General features: G+C 33.9%; 1 protein-coding gene across 1 annotated transcript in view; it reads left to right on the top strand.

Moving 5' to 3' along the window:
* NaCP60E (Na channel protein 60E) overlaps window positions 1-17,668 on the top strand; it is a 606,984-nt gene that overhangs the window by 495,461 nt on the left and 93,855 nt on the right. Inside the window, exons 9-11 of the mRNA XM_083130953.1 lie at window positions 7,878-7,952; window positions 11,794-11,960; window positions 13,864-14,002. Of these exons, the coding sequence (XP_082987079.1) occupies window positions 7,878-7,952; window positions 11,794-11,960; window positions 13,864-14,002 (381 nt within the window). The remainder of the gene's footprint in view (window positions 1-7,877; window positions 7,953-11,793; window positions 11,961-13,863; window positions 14,003-17,668) is intronic.

Below are 17,668 nucleotides of genomic sequence, written 5' to 3'. Positions count from 1 at the left end.
TTGATGCCCTAGCGACTAGACCACCACAGCTTCTTTGTTTTGATTTGCTTCTTTTGAATCTGTTGTGGAATTAATGGAAATTCTATATTTTATATTTATATTATCAGAATATCCACTCGCAATGATTATATGCAATGTAAAGTTCCCTGTGCACATAACACCATACCTTTAACACATTAAAGGGATGTGGAGCTAGGGCTCCAAACATTATTGATCTTGGATGTGATGTGATCTTTACCATGCTCCAGCCATCTTTATCCTCCACGTACCAAATTATTTGAGGCTGCTTTATGCAGAAACAAGGCTGGAAAAATTCTGACCTTAGATCATCTTCCTTGAGAATTGAATCCACGTCTCCCGCATGACAGTTAGATGTCCTACCAACTAGTCCACTGTGGCTCCATTACAAATTGATTATCACTAACTGGAAATTAGCTCTAAATATTCACTTCAGCAATAATCCAATGTAACACTGAAGTCACTAAAACATTGCAATTTTCACAATCGTTCAACATGGTTTGTTCACCGCTTCAGAAATGAAATAAAAATGATTCAAATTACTTTTATATTATTGCCCTTAATGAAATTTAATCCATTACACAAATGTCAAAACTCTTTGAGATGCACATACCAAATGGAGATCCTCCAAGCTGTGCCTCGAGAGCTTGTCACAGTCGGGTAGCATCTGTCCGTAAGTGGAGTTTCCATGAGGTGATCTTGAACATCCAGGTACTCGAACCCATAGTTGAATTTGGAATTGGCCATTTGGATGCACAACTGCTGCAAAAACGTCTGTCTGCCAAGGGTCGAAGTAGAATCTCATCTCACATAGCCACTCAAAAGCTATGAGCCCTAAAATTTTGTTCTGTATCAAGCAGGGCATTACGGTTGTGTACAAACGGTCTTGTGGACAAACTCATTGATCAAATGTAAAAATTTGTAATTCCCACTGGAGATCAAATCACTTAGCAATGTGGAACCAAGCGATAGATACTATCAACCAAATTAATTTCACCTAGACATTCACAATGTAATATTTCTATGAAAGACCACGAACGTCATTAAGTTCCCAAAATCATATGTATGTAAGATGTTATAAACATGATGTAAATAATTTATAAACAATTATCTAAGTGTTGTGAACAAATTTACACCTTTATATAACACTAGACAGGAAAATAATTAATTCTAACTATAGTGTAAAATATAACTAATTTTGAACGTAATCATGAATGGCACCAATTAGCTTAGCGACTCCGAAAACTATGGATTCAACACTAATCTAGGCAATTTGTGGCATTTTATTTTTCACCCCCACTCACCCCCCATGCCGATAGGTGATGAACTTGGAGTTGAACAGCATTGGGAGCGGCTCTGAAAACTATGAATTCCACACTAATATCAGGCGTTATCATCCTGAATGTTAGACAGCCCAAGAAACACTATCATTGTGCAGGATTGCATAGAGTCATGGATGTCTGTTTGTGCGGAATTTAATATTGGTCATTTTCAATCATTTTTACATGTCACCCCTTCCTACCCCACCCCTAGTATTATTTCCAGATTGCAAGTGATACGTGAACCAAGTTTGGTTGAAATTGCTCCAGGCGTTCGAGAGTTATGATGGAACAAACATTATACACACCCACACACACAGCAACACACATACATCCATTTTTATATATATAAAAAATAGATTGTGTATTTGACATACATGCATATAACTATTTTACAGTGACAGTTAGCTACATAAAAGAGGTTTATAATAATTTAGATTTGAAACACAAGTTAAAAATTAAAATAAGAATAAAAAGTAAAAATATAATAGGAATTCTTAATTTAGCATACATTATTGTCAGATTTCATTCCATACACTAAAGTATTTACCTCCATTTTCATTAGCAATTTATCCATTGAAGAGTTAATTTCATAACTGAACTTGCATTATTTTTCTACATTAAAAGTTACATAATTTGAGTTTCTTAATTAAGTTACTGTATTCATAATGCATATAATACATTTTCATATTATTACATATAAATTTACAAAATGTTCATTGAATATTTTCAATTAGCAACGTATATTTTTAAAATTTAATGGATGCCATATTTGACATACTAATGACAGCCTAACCATAATGCTATATAGAAAGATGAAAAGTTCCAAATTACTAAATGCTTTCCATCTTCATACCTAGTTTTCCATAATAGATCTTGCTTTTTTAACAGTTATATTCATATGTGGTTTAAATGTAAGCTTAGTGTCATATATAGCACCTAGGTCTTTGGTATTGTCTACAGTTTGTACTGCTTGACTACTTACTTATATTTCTACAATGTCCATTCTTGCAAATAAGAAATGCTTTCATTTACTTTTTTACTTGTGAATGTATTATTATAATGCAATTATGTTCACATATATCTAGTAGAAATAGTTTTTAATGCAGCAGTATTCAGTAATTTTATTTTATTTTATTTTTAAGGCAAGAGAAAAGGATATTATGTATGCAATGTTCTAGGTATCATTATGAGGGTGAGTTAAATGAATGTGGGCCTTGTGATTAAGCCAGATATTATTACTATGTTGAAAAGTCAACTTATCACCAGTATAGAGGTGATTTCACTCTCCTACAAGTTCTTGGTTTATTCAGAATTTGTGTGACCTCCTCTTGCATGTTGGCACCTGATTCATATCTACAGTCCTTTGGCTTCTCTATTAACTGGCTAAAAATATAAAATTGCAATGTGAAAGATCAAGGCTGTAGGGAAGGTGTGCAAGACTATCCCACTTGAACTTGACTATCATGTTGTGAAACATTTTCAAACAGTAAAAACAAGCACATCATGCTGTTTCACTGGAGATCATGCACCATGACGGTGCAGGTCCTTGTTCAAATCACTTCAATTCTCAACTATGTGTCAACTTCAGACTTAATATAACTGCATCCGACATACATGTGACAAGATCAGTGACAAGACCATTCAGTCATGGGACAGGCTGGCTTGCTTTCATTTAACTCACCCTTGAATATGTCCAAGATCTGTTTTTCAGTAAAATTCTCTTTGCAATTTATCTGCAAGAAAAACTATACACCAAAATTTTAATCTGTTCTGAAAGTTATGGGTTATATTGTTCAGAAAATATTTTCATGCCAGTTTTCACAGACAACTCAGGATTTAAAAGAAGAAGGAAGATGGAGAATTTTGAGCATATACTAAGTTCGAAGATATATCCAATGATAGTGTAAAGTGTAGCCTACATAGCATTTTTGTAATTCTCATGTTACCTGTGAGAATCTGATAAAAGTTGAAAACTCAAACTTGAGTTTCTTTGTTGGATTTATTGTGTTTATTTGTTGACACAGGTAAAAGGGAATGCCTTTTGTGAATGTAGCACAAGACTAGAAAATATGTTTTAAATTTCTAACTAGCTTCAGCTCTTCACTTTATCCATGAAACTGTTTTTCTCTTTGTTCTATTAATTTCAGTGCCCACTGCCACCATCGTCTTTGGAATGAAATTAAAAGAACAAACAGAAAAACAGTTTCGCAGATAAATTGAATGCTAGATTCTTTGCATTTATATACTACCGCATCTCTCAGTTCCCAATTATGAATGAATTCAGCTCCTCTTTAAAATATATGTGCATTTATGGTGTACATAAGGCACCAGTCTTTGAACGAGTACTATGCTGTCTCGAACTCTCATGCAGTTAAATTTTTACTCAATAATGATTCCCATATGATATTTGTTAATTTTGATAAGTCTTATGTCAGCTTAGTAATTTTCAAATAGTGAATCAAATAATCAATTTCCACTCTCTGGGACATCATGTAAACAATATTTTTTTGGTGATTTCATTACTATCATATGGCTCATTAAATGATTAATTATATCACTAACACACTTGAGAATCCTGAAATGAGTTTATGAATGTTCTACATGGTATTTGTAAAATGTGATATTCGTCAAAAGCAAACACAATTATAAGCGATTTCTTTTTTTTAAAAAAATTTAAATCAGTTTGTAAGCCCCAAGATTTCACTCTGGTTCCATCTATATCAAAGGATTTGATCATTTCCATTACATATTCTTTTTATTTCATCTATTAAAATACATTACTAAAAACTCCATTTCAAATAAGCATTTCTCTGACTCATGAAAATTTAAAACTAAATCATTATTTCTAAAACCATTTACAAAGTATTCACTCTAGACACTTCATTTTACCATGTGTCAAAATCCAATTCATTCATACTTGTATAGCCTTTCGTTCTTTCTTCGATATTTTACCATCAAACAAATTAAAACGTCTGTTCATAATAACAGTTGGGCTGAAAAGTTCGTAGGCTGACTCATAGATGGCGTTACTAGAATTAAATCCATGTGATTTTTACTTAGTACTAACCTTCAAAAGATACGTGTATAAATTTCACAGCTGCCGGATAATTAGTTCGTGAGATATGGCATTGTGAGTGAAGCAGCTTTTGTTATTGTGAAAAAATGGATAAAAAAGAATTTCGTGTGTTAATAAAGCATTGCTTTTTGGCGAAAAAAAATACTGTTGAAGCCAAGGCTTGGCTTGATAAACATTATTCGGACTCTGCACCAGGAAAATCAACCGTTGAGAAGTGGTTTGCTAAATTTAAATGAGGCGAAATGAGCATCGAAGACGATGCACGCAGTGGATGCCCCAAAGAGGCTGTTACCGACGAAAACATCAAAAAAGTCCACAAAATAATTTTAAATGATCGTAAAGTGAAGTTGATCGAGATAGCTGAGACTTTAAAAATATCAAAGGAACGTGTTGGACATATTGTGCATGAATATTTGAACATGCGAAAGCTGTGTGCAAAATGGGTGCCGCACGTGCTCATAATCGATCAAAAGCAACAACGTTTTGATGATTCGGAGCAATGTTTAGCGATATTCAACCGTAATAAACACGAATTTTTCCGTCGATATATTACAATGGATGAAACATGGCTCCATAACTACACTCCAGAGTCCAATCGACAGTCAGCCGAGTGGACTGCACGTGATGAACCGAATCCGAAGCGTGGAAAGACGCAACAGTCGGCTGACAAGGTTATGGCATCAGTATTCTGGGATGCGCATGGTATTATATTCATCGATTACCTCAAAAAGGGCCAGACCATCAACAGCGATTATTACATAGCGTTGTTGGAGCGTTTAAAGGATGAAATCACGAAACAACGGCCCCATTTGAAGAAGAAAAAAGTGCTGTTTCATCAAGACAATGCACCGTGTCACAAATCAATGAAAACGATGGCAAAATTATATGAATTAGACTACGAATTGCTTCCCCATCCACCATATTCTCCAGATCTGGCCCCCAGTGACTTTTTCCTGTTTGCAGACCTTAAAAGAATGCTCGCTGGAAAGAAATTTAGCACTGATGAAGAGGTAATCGCTGAAACGGAGGCCTATTTTGAGGCTAAAGAGAAATCGTACTATAAAAATGGCATCGAAAAATTGTATGACCGCTATAATCGTTGTATCGCCCTCGAAGGCAACTATATTGAATAATAAAATCGAATTTTGTCAAAAAATATTTTTTACTATGTTAGCCTATGAACTTTTCAGCCCAACTGTTAACTGTAGTATATGCTATCTTTGTTATTCATTTTGTGCATTCTGACCTTCTTTACTTTTTCATAGGCCAAACTACTACTCTATGTTTCAGTATAACAGTTGGCTTCTTCTAACATAAAGATCTTCATGTATCATTGCTGTTTATTTGAATTTTAATACCTGAGTTATAGGTTTAGTATGCAAGTGATCACATTTTATGTTATTGTAAAATAAAGATAATTATTTTTAAATCTTTGAGGTAAAAAAATCCTATTTTTTAAAATTAAATAATATTTGAATAAACTGTTGCTTGAAATTCTGTAATGCAATATATGAACACTGTATTTTGCATGAAATTCTAATATACAGATATTATTCTTCATATCCTTGAGTAATCGAAGCTGCGGTAACTCAGTCATTAGGGCATCTGACTACCATGCAAGAGACCCGGGTTCGATCCCCGGTGGGAGAGAACCTGGATTTTTTCCACATGTTCAAGTGGCTCCGGCGCCCACCCAGCATCATATAAAGTGGGTCCCTGGAGGAAACTCTGGGGGTAAAGGTGTCCAGTAGTGTTTTGCTGATTACATCACCCCCACCTTCGGCCATGATCAAGAACATGTGGGGCCCTAACCCCACACCCCCTATATGCCTTCATGGCAAGGTGCATAGCACAGGGGAGCACTTGTTACTTTTATCCTTGTGCAATCATATACTTCAAATTTAGAAATCTCTTGCAGAGTTGCATGTAGTATTCAACAGATCATACAGAGATCAATGAGAGCCTATCACATAGTGGTAATCATTGAACTGTATATTAGACTGGAATGTTTGCTGTAATTCTGATCACACACAAAAAGTGAAGCCAGTTTTGCAATTAGTTTCTCCTGTCCAAGTGGGAGACCATGCTTTTATTGCATTATGTATTTTATTGCCTTCTTGCATTTCTATGAAGCAAAATGAAATGTGATATAGTCATATTTGTGCATTTAAAATTAAAATTTTATGTCTTCTTAAGTGTTTTTTAGCTACATAAATATATGACATAGATTATTTCAAGTAATTTACCTGCAATCAAGAGTGCTTAGCATGACATGCATATGCTAAACGTTTGAATATACTGATGGTCCAAATAGTCATTGATTGATTGAATTGTTGTTTTAAGTCCACTTTATGCACAGAAAGGCTAATCGTAACTGGACTTACAGTTTAAAGTAGGATCCGAACCACTATGACATGTGCCTCCACCGGGTGTCGAGCCCGAGACCCCTTGGTCACAAGGTGATGACGCTACCACTGTGCCATTGGGGAGGCCCTCCAAATATTCATTAATATGCATTTCTGGCCTGGGATTTACTTGTGTAATGTGGGTCAGTATCAGACACGTATCCCTCAAAACAAAAAGATATATATTTATGAAGGAAATTATGAGGAGGAGGAGGAAGGTATGTTTGTATTTATTCCATTTTTTGGACTTTATATCACAATGAACTAATCGCAAGGAAGAGAATGAATGATGATTAGCTGAAATCAATTAAGATGCACTCACAAAAGAGCACTCTAGCCAGGTCAGGACTCGAAGTTGGAATCTGTGGTGGTGAGATGTTTGTTGGCAGCTGAAGAATGCTCAATATTAATCTACTTTTACTTAGAATCTTGTAAAAATGAAATGTTATCCTTATTTTAATTGTTAATCTTGTGGGTGTTTAAATTTAAGTGATCCTTATTAATGTTGTCTTACTCAATAATCAGTATTAAATATGTTTGACCTGGCGCAATGAAAAGAGAGAATGGCTTCACTTTTGTGCTATAAAGCAGTCCTTCGAGTTATATGTACAGTTCAATGGGGTTAATGCTGTTATCATGTAATCAAGGGAACTTTGGTTCAAACCCCAGTGGAGGTACATTGCATAGTGGCTCATATTTCACTTTAAACTGTAGATCCAGTCCTGATTGTGATCCATATCTGAGCATAAAGTGGACTTAACAACACTTTGGACAAAATTTACAAATGATGCTGGAAGAGCACTTCTAAAACCATAGTGATTCCTAATATGTTGATGGCACCTATTATATCTATTTGTATTGCAATGTCAAATAATCTTCACAATGAAGGCAAATGTTCACTTTTCTTGTTAAGAAAAGTATATATCTGTGTGTGGCAAAATATAGAAAAAATGTGATCACTTACAAACATTTCTAGTTATAAGTATCTAAATATCTTGAGTGGTAATAGTAGATTCTTTCCTGTCCTCTCCTTACTATGTATTTCTAACACCACAGCAAACTATGGGGTGGTTTTGCAAGAACTGAAGAAAGTGTTACCTGCAAAAGCTGGAGGGTGTAATGAAGCCCCAGGTAGGAGTATGCAATTCACCACATATGTATATATTCCAAGTAATAACAAATAATTTTTGCAACTATTTTTTTATTTGTTACTGCTGTCAGCTTTTGTTTTTTAACTGTACACTTTATGAAACGTTAGTATAAAAAGTTTCATTTGTCAACACCCCCCTCCCCCAAAATCACCAGAGAAATAAATGAGATTCATAAAATAAAGCCCCCATGATAATATCAAGATGTCCCAGGTTCGATTTCGAAGGGAGGCGCATAGTGGCTTCGATCTCATAATGAGATTTTTTGTGAAAGTTTGCCATGATGTAAAGTATGTACAGAGGGGAAAGTATAATTACTTAAGTTGACTCAAGAAGAAATTATAATAATTTGTCTGTTCTCAACTGATGATGCAATGATTATCATAATGTACATCTGGATGTTGTGTATAGCACAATTATTCTAACCAAGTACAAGGACATAAGCATCATTCTCCAGTGTAAACACTATCACAATGTCAAGAAAGTAAAATATAACAACACTGCACATTTTTACACAGTTCATGAAGTTTCCTCAATCCTTGACACCCAAACAAGATTTTTATTTGTGATGAACAATAAACTCTTGAACTCCAAAGACATATGTCATAAATTCTCTGAAAATTTTACATTTATAGCATTCGTAAATTGTGAAATGTTTCCAGTATCTACTTGCAAAACATTTGATTAACAACAAAGGTGACACACGGCATTGAGGGAAAGAAATCTGCAAGCCACCACCACCATGAAACTGATATTGCTATTCAAATATGTGTTTAAGTATTGTTCAAGACAGCGAACACCTTGCTAGATAACATATAGTTTCAGCACTGAAATTTCTGGGTTTAAGTCCTGGTCTGAGCATGGGTGTAAGTATCCCTTCATCAACTTCACTTAACCATCATTCATTTAGCCAAAAGTGACATAAAATGCAGTGCAGTTCTTTTGAAACACAGCATATGCTGTAACAGCTGCGATTTTTCTCACATTGTCCACATGTTACACTATAGTCGAAATCTCGGGCAATAACATCATCAGCCATTCTTAAATCAAATTAATGGTGGTAAAGTGAGAAGAATGTATGAATGCATGTAACCTAGCATTTGAAGCACAAAATCATATACGACAGGCCAATGCTATGACATCACAAGAAGAAAATGCATTGATCTCTACATCCTTTTTTTAAAAAATCAATCACTGTGAAGAGCAATCTCATGGAGCTACAAAATTTGTTTATATATATTTACAAGACAAAAGTTAAGACTTTCTGTCACAGTGATGCACCATTTTTATTAGTACTGCTGCATGTTATGTAGTTGTGCTTTTGTTAAATGTGCCCAAAAAAATAGGAACGCTCTCATAATATTGCTTTTAGAGTAGCTCTTTTTATTCATATTTTCTTTTTCTATGTATGTAAGATATTTTTAAATATTTCTGGTTTTAATATTTCACTGTTATCTCTGAATTTCATACTTGCAGCAGGTGGCAACAGACCTGGGGAAAAATAAAAAGAATTTGTAAAATATCCAGGAAAAATCATGAAATTTTGTGCTAAATCAGTAAATTCTCTTTCCATTATGATTTTGGTCAATTTGTATTAGATTCTAAAGTTGATTGGTTTTGTTTTTCTGGCTGTTGCTGCCTTGGCGTTCCGGTGCATTGAGTAGTTGGCTCACAGTCTCATCACCAAAGATTCCAGGTTCAAATCCCATCCTGAGCATGATTATTCCTGTCTGAGTCTCTCTTCATCTGTTGTATCTATTCATAGTTCACCCTCATTATCACATTTAGCCAAAAGTGACACAAAATAAGATAATTAGAAGGGAAAAATAATCCTGTTAGAAAAACAAATCTGAAAGTATGAAACAAATATAACTTAAATGGAAATTAATACAGAACTTGTTAATAACACATTCTTTGTACATAAGTGAAGTAACCAAGTAGGTAAAAAAATACTGAACAACGTGAAGAAAAGTAAAACTACCGGATGAGAGAATTCCACCTTCATTTTGTTTCTCTTTTTACCTTGAACTACCTAGGTACATGTAAGATCTTAATAAAAAGAAAGCATATGTAATTTTTTTGCATAAAGTTCCATTCACTTTATGCCATAACTTCAGGTGTCAGTTGAAAAAAAAATCAATCTTAGGAGAATTTTCCATCGGAGTGGTCAGTGACATGTCACTAGGAACAATCCAATCAACAGCAATGTTTCACACCATAGCAGCATGACAGGCCACACAAGTCTATTCAGTTGGTAAAATCCTCAAGTGTGATCTGTCACTTATCAATTCAGTGTGAAAACTTTTGCCAAGACAACAACAAAAACTTAAATTACTGCTGGTCTACTTTTCCCTGGTGTTATAGAAAGTGTACTCTACATTTTGTTCTGAAAAACTTGGAAAAATTATTGAATTTCGTACACTTTACTGTAACTACCCTGATGTTAGTCTTTAACTGATAACATTATGTGAGTATTTTTCAAATTTTCATAAAATCACTTGAAACTTATTTTCATATTCTTGCATTTACTGTATGTTGTTGCAATTACAAAAACCCTTCAGGGAGCTTTTATATTTCTGGAGAATCAGGGATGCTGTCATTGCGGCTTTACATGCTGCTTGAGGATCCAAGATGTGTGTACATTTGAGTAATGTTCGAAGATTATTGTGTAGTAGAACGATACAATGAATAGAATGATACAATACATATATCTTCACTTGAATCCCTGAAGATGAAGTGACGTTAGCTCTCGGAAGCCTATCCGGAAATCACGTGGCTGATTGCCCAAGAAAACCTCTTCATTATTTGCCACTAGGAAAGCTTCTAGAATTATTTTAGAACGATACAATGTTGCTCTGGTTGAATTTTTGAAAGGCATAACCAACAAGCTAAGGAAGTCATCATGTAATACCCGGTTCTAACTGGTTTACTGAGTGCAATCCTTCTCATTTCAAAGGATGGCACAGTGATAGCATCGTCACATTGTAATAAAGGGGTCCCGGGTTTGATACCTGGTGGAGACACATAGTGGTTCAGATTCCACTTTAAACTGTAGGTCCAGTTTCGATTTACCTTACTGTGCATAAAGTGGACTTAAAACACTAAATCAATCAACCAACCAAAGGATGTATAGCATCTCTACCATATTTCTCCAGTGGAATCTGTTTTTGGTCCCAATTTGATCTGGTTCCATGATTTTCCTATCATCTGTAAATTATTCATGATATTTCAACACCCTATATCTTTTGTTATTTTCTTGCCTAACCACTGGATTGGATTGGTTATGTCTTATTGGGGTTTTCTGAATGTATGATTTATCCACTTCCTACTTTGGATGTTATTTGTATCAGTTCACAATTTGCTCTTCATGTAACTGGCTGTAAACAAAGTGGGAATATGTAGCTCGACCAAGATAGCTTATCAGTCAGTTACATCGGGTGCCAAAATTTATTTCTAAATTAAATCATCTTAAGATATCTAAGCGAGTACATGCTTTCTGCAAATGATCCACATTTAGATGTACGAGAAATACAATCTTATATGTAACAATAACAAGCACAATACTCATCTTAACTTTTCTAAACCACAATACAATCGTGGGGAAATTTTGAAAACTATTTTGTAATGATATATTCTGCACTACTTCATATTGTAATTTATGTTCTATGTTTTTATATATTTTGGTAAGAATTACAATGTGTAAGTATTAAAAAAATATAGTCGTTTTTGTTCTGTATAATTTAATTTGTAGCACTGAATGGAAATGTATTCAAGGAAAATTTCACTGGCAATATTGATTTATAATATAAATATTCCCATTATAGATCTGGCAAATCGTTGTCGGCCTCCTCCTGCCAGTCGCCATCCAAGTAGCAATAATAGTGACAGCAATAACTTGGAATCTTCATTGGAGGATTCTGGAGTTGTGGATGATCAAGAAGGAGGGGATGTCACTTCAGAGGATGTTGTTCACATTCCTCATATTGTTCAGGTATGTACAATTTGTATTTGTACATATTAATAATAATATGTATCAGGTATTGTTCAGTAATTATTATTATTTTTTTAATAAAGCATATACAGATGCAAAAAGGAACACTACATTTAGGGATGGACTGGTATGCAATTTTTGTTGACACTGATATAAAATTTACCAATACCAATAACTGATATTCTAACGATCCAATAAAAAATTTCAAATCTTCCTTGAAGAACATGAATATTTCATTAATAATAATAATAACCTGCAACGTAACAGCCTGCGAGGGTCAGTACCTACCTACTGACTGTCAGCCTCACTCAGGATCATCCAACCAGATACAGGGTGACATGTGGTCAGCACAACAAACCCCTAGACATTGTTGTAGGTTTTCTTTGACCACGTTACACTACTCATTCATAGCTCCCCAGTCCCATACACAGGCCAAAATCTCAGGAGAAAAGTTGTTCCCCTAGGAGACTCAAACCTACATGCATCTCTTAGTGGGAGCCTGAATCTTGCACCTTACACTGCATGGCTATGCACCATGGTGCTGGATGAATATTTCATTAACCTTACTAATTAATGCATGGAACCAGGTGACTGATTTTGTTTTGAAAGAGAAACTATATGTTTAAACATTTACTTTACAGAGCTAGAGTATGTGAATTGCATGTTTTATATCCATGCAAATAATAATAAAATGGCAATATTTTCACTAAAAAATGGTAAAAAAAATTGACAATTTTACTGATAAAACTCTTATATTGACCAATAGCAATAGAGTGCTGATTAAGCTGTCCCCATCCATAATATATTTTACTTTGATAGGGTTTGATGATGCTTTGTTCTAGTTTCCCAGATTTGTTATAAGCAAACATTATGAAAATATGACACCTCATTGTAAACTGGGATGTAAGGAGTGGCCCTTTTGGAAGGAAAGTCCATATAGTCCACTGCAGTTTGCAGGCTAATGAGGCTCTGGTGTCTGGATTCGTAACAAGTATAATCCTCTGTAGGACTTGTATGAATGTGATTGTCCCTTCATCTATTTCATCTTATCACAATGCATCATCATCTTAGCAATTAGCCAAAAGTGGCAGAAATGTGAGGTAAAATAAATCAATGCATTACACAATATTAAATAATGATTCAGTGTGGCATTTCCCCCAGGCCCCTCTATCCATTGTAATTATTAACTAACTATGCAAAGTTGTACGTAGCTTGGTAGTGTTAACTTGAGATAGTTCAGAAGAACTGAAACAACACTTTGTCAAAAGAACTAAAAACACACTTGAGATAAGATTAATGCATTATTTTAATATAATTAAGCCTTGTTTCCATATTTAAAAACACTAAGTTGCTGACCAAGGCAGTTTATTAAGATAAAAACACTGATACAGGGTCGGAACGTTACCTGTTAAGTGTTTTTATCTTAATAAACTGCCTTGGTCAGCAACTTAGTGTTTTTTGCATTATGTAATTATACAACAGTGGATATGGAAACCATTATAACATAGAAAAAGGATCTTGGATAGAGAAGTGTAAATGTCAGTGCATGTATAGACAATGTAACAGTACAGAATTAATATGTGTGAAAATGTTTCTACTTCACTATTTATAATGAATAAGACATTCTTTCTGGCACAATTGAAATTAATTCAACATCAGTGTATATTAAACTAATTCAATAGGAAAATACAATCTTACTCAAGCTTGATATACAGTATATCTTCATTGTGTGCTCATTTCTACTAGGGATGGACTGATATTCACAGCCCCAGAGGTACTAACAAAACACAATGTAGGTAAACATGTATTGTGATGCATGTAAACAATAGTGCAAGAAATGTATGGGATTTTGATAACGTAAATTACATTTTATGTTTTTAATTTTAATATTCTTCAATTTCAGCGAATGGAGAACATTACTGCTTCTTCCAGTCCTAAGGAACACCACGTAATTAAATGTAATGGTGTGAGTCCTGGTCACGTAGATGATGAGCATATGTATAGTATGCCCTCAGATTATTTGTCTCATATTGTAGTTCTTGGTAAGTTTGCAGTTATGTACATTTATTATAAAATATAGTATAAGACAGAGTTTTTCAAATAAGTTCAATAGCTTATAACATAGTTTCATAATTCCTTGAATGATAAAAAATTTAGTCATTGCATTTCCATTTGATCTTGTTCGATACCCGGTGGAGGCACATAGTGGTTCGGATCCCACTTTAAACTGTAGATCCAGTCCTGATTAGCCTTACTGTGCATAAAGTGGACTTAAAACACCAAATTAATCAAAATTAAAAATCCATTTGATCTTGATAGTTTCTCCAAATCAAACACTGATCTTCCTCAAGAGTGGCTTAGTAAAAAAATAAAATTAAAAATTAATACAAATATGGGCAAAAATTCAAAATATTTGAAAGTAGTAAATGAGAGTATTGTCATTGTTGTGTCTATCTTGGCATCAAAAAATGTAATCATATGTAAAGTCTACTAGCCTGACCAAAATGTTTATAAAAGGAGAATTATTATTACAACATGTTTCTTTTAGTAGTACTTGCAATCTTTTCATGTATCTGGCAGTCTTTTAATTTATAAAATCTGGGCCAAAGAGGGGCTAAAATTCCATCACCTATCCCCCAATTCAGAACGTCACTGGTATATTTATTTATTACATATGAGTCTTGAAATTCAGGTTGCCATAAACAATAACTTTTATTTTTCGATATATTTTTTTTATATTTTTATACACTTATATAATAACTAAACTATGTGGTGAAACAGCCCTTTGAAGGCCATGGCCTGCCAAATGGCTTTTCACTGGCTGATGCAAAGGCAGTGCATGGAATCCTGTTGTTGTTGTTTCCTGGCTTTCAAAATCAGAATGCACTACTGCTGCTTTCAAATAGCTTCACAATCATCCTCAAAATGCTGAGTTAACACCAAGATTTTGAAACTTCTACTAGAGATTGAATCCGCAAGAATGCCAATCATTTGGCTATACAGGAGCTCTATGAAATTACAAGAAGAAAGTGTTGTAAGAAGAAAACAACATTAACATGTTGAAAGAAAGTACTCTCTTATCTGCAGAATTCTTTGTAATCAAGGGATCCTAGGTTTGGTGTCCAGTAGAGGCACATAGCACAGTGGTTCCGGATCCCACTTTAAACTGTAGGTCCAGTCCCAATTAGCCTTTCTGTACACAAAGTGAACTTAAACAACAAATCAACCAAACAACTTATATGTAAAAGTTTTAATTTCAGTGGAGTTCTTCTTTGGTGTATTGTTTTGAGGCATGCTTTTAGGTTCACTGTTGTCTACTGCTTCTCGGTACCAGATGCCTCAGTAGAGGGATCAAGATGTATTGTGCATGTCAGTCATCAGTGTTCAATTCTTGTTGGTACAGCATAATGAAAATACTATAACAATGAGGGCATCTCATCCAGTTTGAATCTCCAAACCATTTCTCACTGTAGTACTTCAATAGTTAAAAGTTAATTCAATTACTTTCTTTCAATTGAAATGTACCATTGCTCTTCTTCCCCATAGAAAAATTACCATAAAATGTTAAAATCAAAAATTAAATGTTCTTAAACTGGGTATCATGACATCCACTGATTGCTGTTTCTGGGGGATAGAATTTTGACCAGTGTGTTTATATTTGAATATTTCAAAATCCATTACACAATGCAAGTTTTAAGTTAATTGAGAAATTATAAATTCCTTTGTCCATGATTTTTGTCCTTTCTCCAAATAATTTCAATGTCACATTTTTACCATTTTCACTCCATTATCACCATAAACTGGGAAATTACCCAGATACAGCAAGTTCAGATTTATATATGTGAAGGAAGACCCAAGGCTAAAATAAAATCATCATAGGTTCCACCTATGTACAATTTCAGTTTGAACTGCCCAAGTTATGTCAGATGATTTTTTTTTATAGTTTACCTCATTTCAAATATCTCATTTATTATTATTTGTTTATTTTGTGCCCTTTTTTAAAGCAAACTTTCCCCGATGGAGACCCCTTTGTAGGTGGAGGCTCAGAGCTGCAACCCACCTCCCTGCCTTTCCTTCCTCTCCAAGCCTCCAAGCCTCCACTTCTTGAAATCCATTTTTGGGGCTGAGTGCAGTTCTACTGATTACTATGCATTGATACAAATTCAATTTTCCTTAACAGATTGCCAATAAATATTAATTGCAAGGTTGATTTTATTCATTATTGAGACATATGCGTACAATGTACATGTATATGCCCCTTGTTGCTGTACTGTAAGAAATTCTAATGCTATACATTGACATGTACATGCTTACTTGCAGAGAGGCCCCAGGGGGTTACTTGATCTCCTTGGTATAAGAAAAATATACTTTCTTATCCCTTTCTTTTATTTCCTTATCTTTTTTTCTATCCATTTATCTTTTCTTCTAACTTCAGATTTTCACCTTATTTTCTGTGTTAGTACTTCTTTATTCTTGGATATTTCTGCCCTTGATTATTATCTTTTTCTTTTTGCATTTTTCTCTCTTATAAGAGTGTGCATTAGTGTCATTAATTATTTGTTATGATAACTTGAGTAAAAGTCAAGTTACTGATATGCACTATTTTATGTGAAGTAGAGTGCCTTCACTTGTACTCAAATTATAATTATTATAGTTTTCCTGTTACGACAGCACATATACATATACATATGTGTACATGTATATGTGTAGTCAAAGTCGATATATATGTTTCGACTTCAACCTCCATAGAAAATTTTCTAGACATCCATGGACATATTAGTACATGCCTCAATTATTCAACACTTCACTGATTTTTAAACAAAGTAAATATTACATATTGCAAGTATGTTACGAATTCATTTTAACTACATTTTTACTATTTGTTCATGATCTCTTATTAATAAGTGCCATGTATTTTTTTTTCATAAATTCCTACCATGGCTTCAGGAGTGACAGGTTTGTGATATGAGTTTGCTGAGTGCTGCAATACAAATATATATTAATGCTTGCTTTATAAAGATTTTATTTGCCGAGTGCTGCAATACAAGTATATATTAATATATAATATATATTTATAAAGATTTTAAATATCAAACATATTTGTGAGAAAATTTCTCCTTTCTCTGTCTTTGCATTCTGACAATGCGATAAGTATATTAGAAGATGTGGCATAACAATTTTTGTAAATACATAACCTGCAAAACAAAAGGAAAAAGAAAATGATAGCATGTATGCAAATAGAAGAAAATAGCTCATGTAACTGCTTATATTTGCAAATGCCACAAAACTGCAATTGCCAGATGCAAAAATATTAAATATAACATGAATTTCTATTTGGCAATGTCAAAAACTGTTTATACATAAAGACAAAATCTCCTACAATTTTTCTTTAGCACAAGCACACATTTTCTTAAATTGGTAGATGTGTTTGTACATCAAATACTTTTGCACTTTAGTGTGGATTGTCTTCACATTTTGAACTGTTTGTCCTGTCAGAAACACATTATTCATGTTCTATGTATAGTTGGCACTTTCGACTTTCTTGTGACACACAATGCTACTTTCCACACATGATAGAAAATTTTTTCATGTGCTCATACATTTTTCAGATCTTGTATTATAATTTATATTACCACAAAACACATCAGCTGCGCACATTAATGAATCATATCATCAGTATGTTGATATTCTTCAAGACTTGAAAAGTA

The sequence above is a fragment of the Lepisma saccharinum genome, chromosome 11 (assembly GCF_977018435.1).
Source record: "Lepisma saccharinum chromosome 11, izLepSacc3.1, whole genome shotgun sequence".
Classification (NCBI taxonomy): domain Eukaryota; kingdom Metazoa; phylum Arthropoda; class Insecta; order Zygentoma; family Lepismatidae; genus Lepisma; species Lepisma saccharinum.
This window is presented reverse-complemented; position numbering and strand designations above follow the sequence as displayed.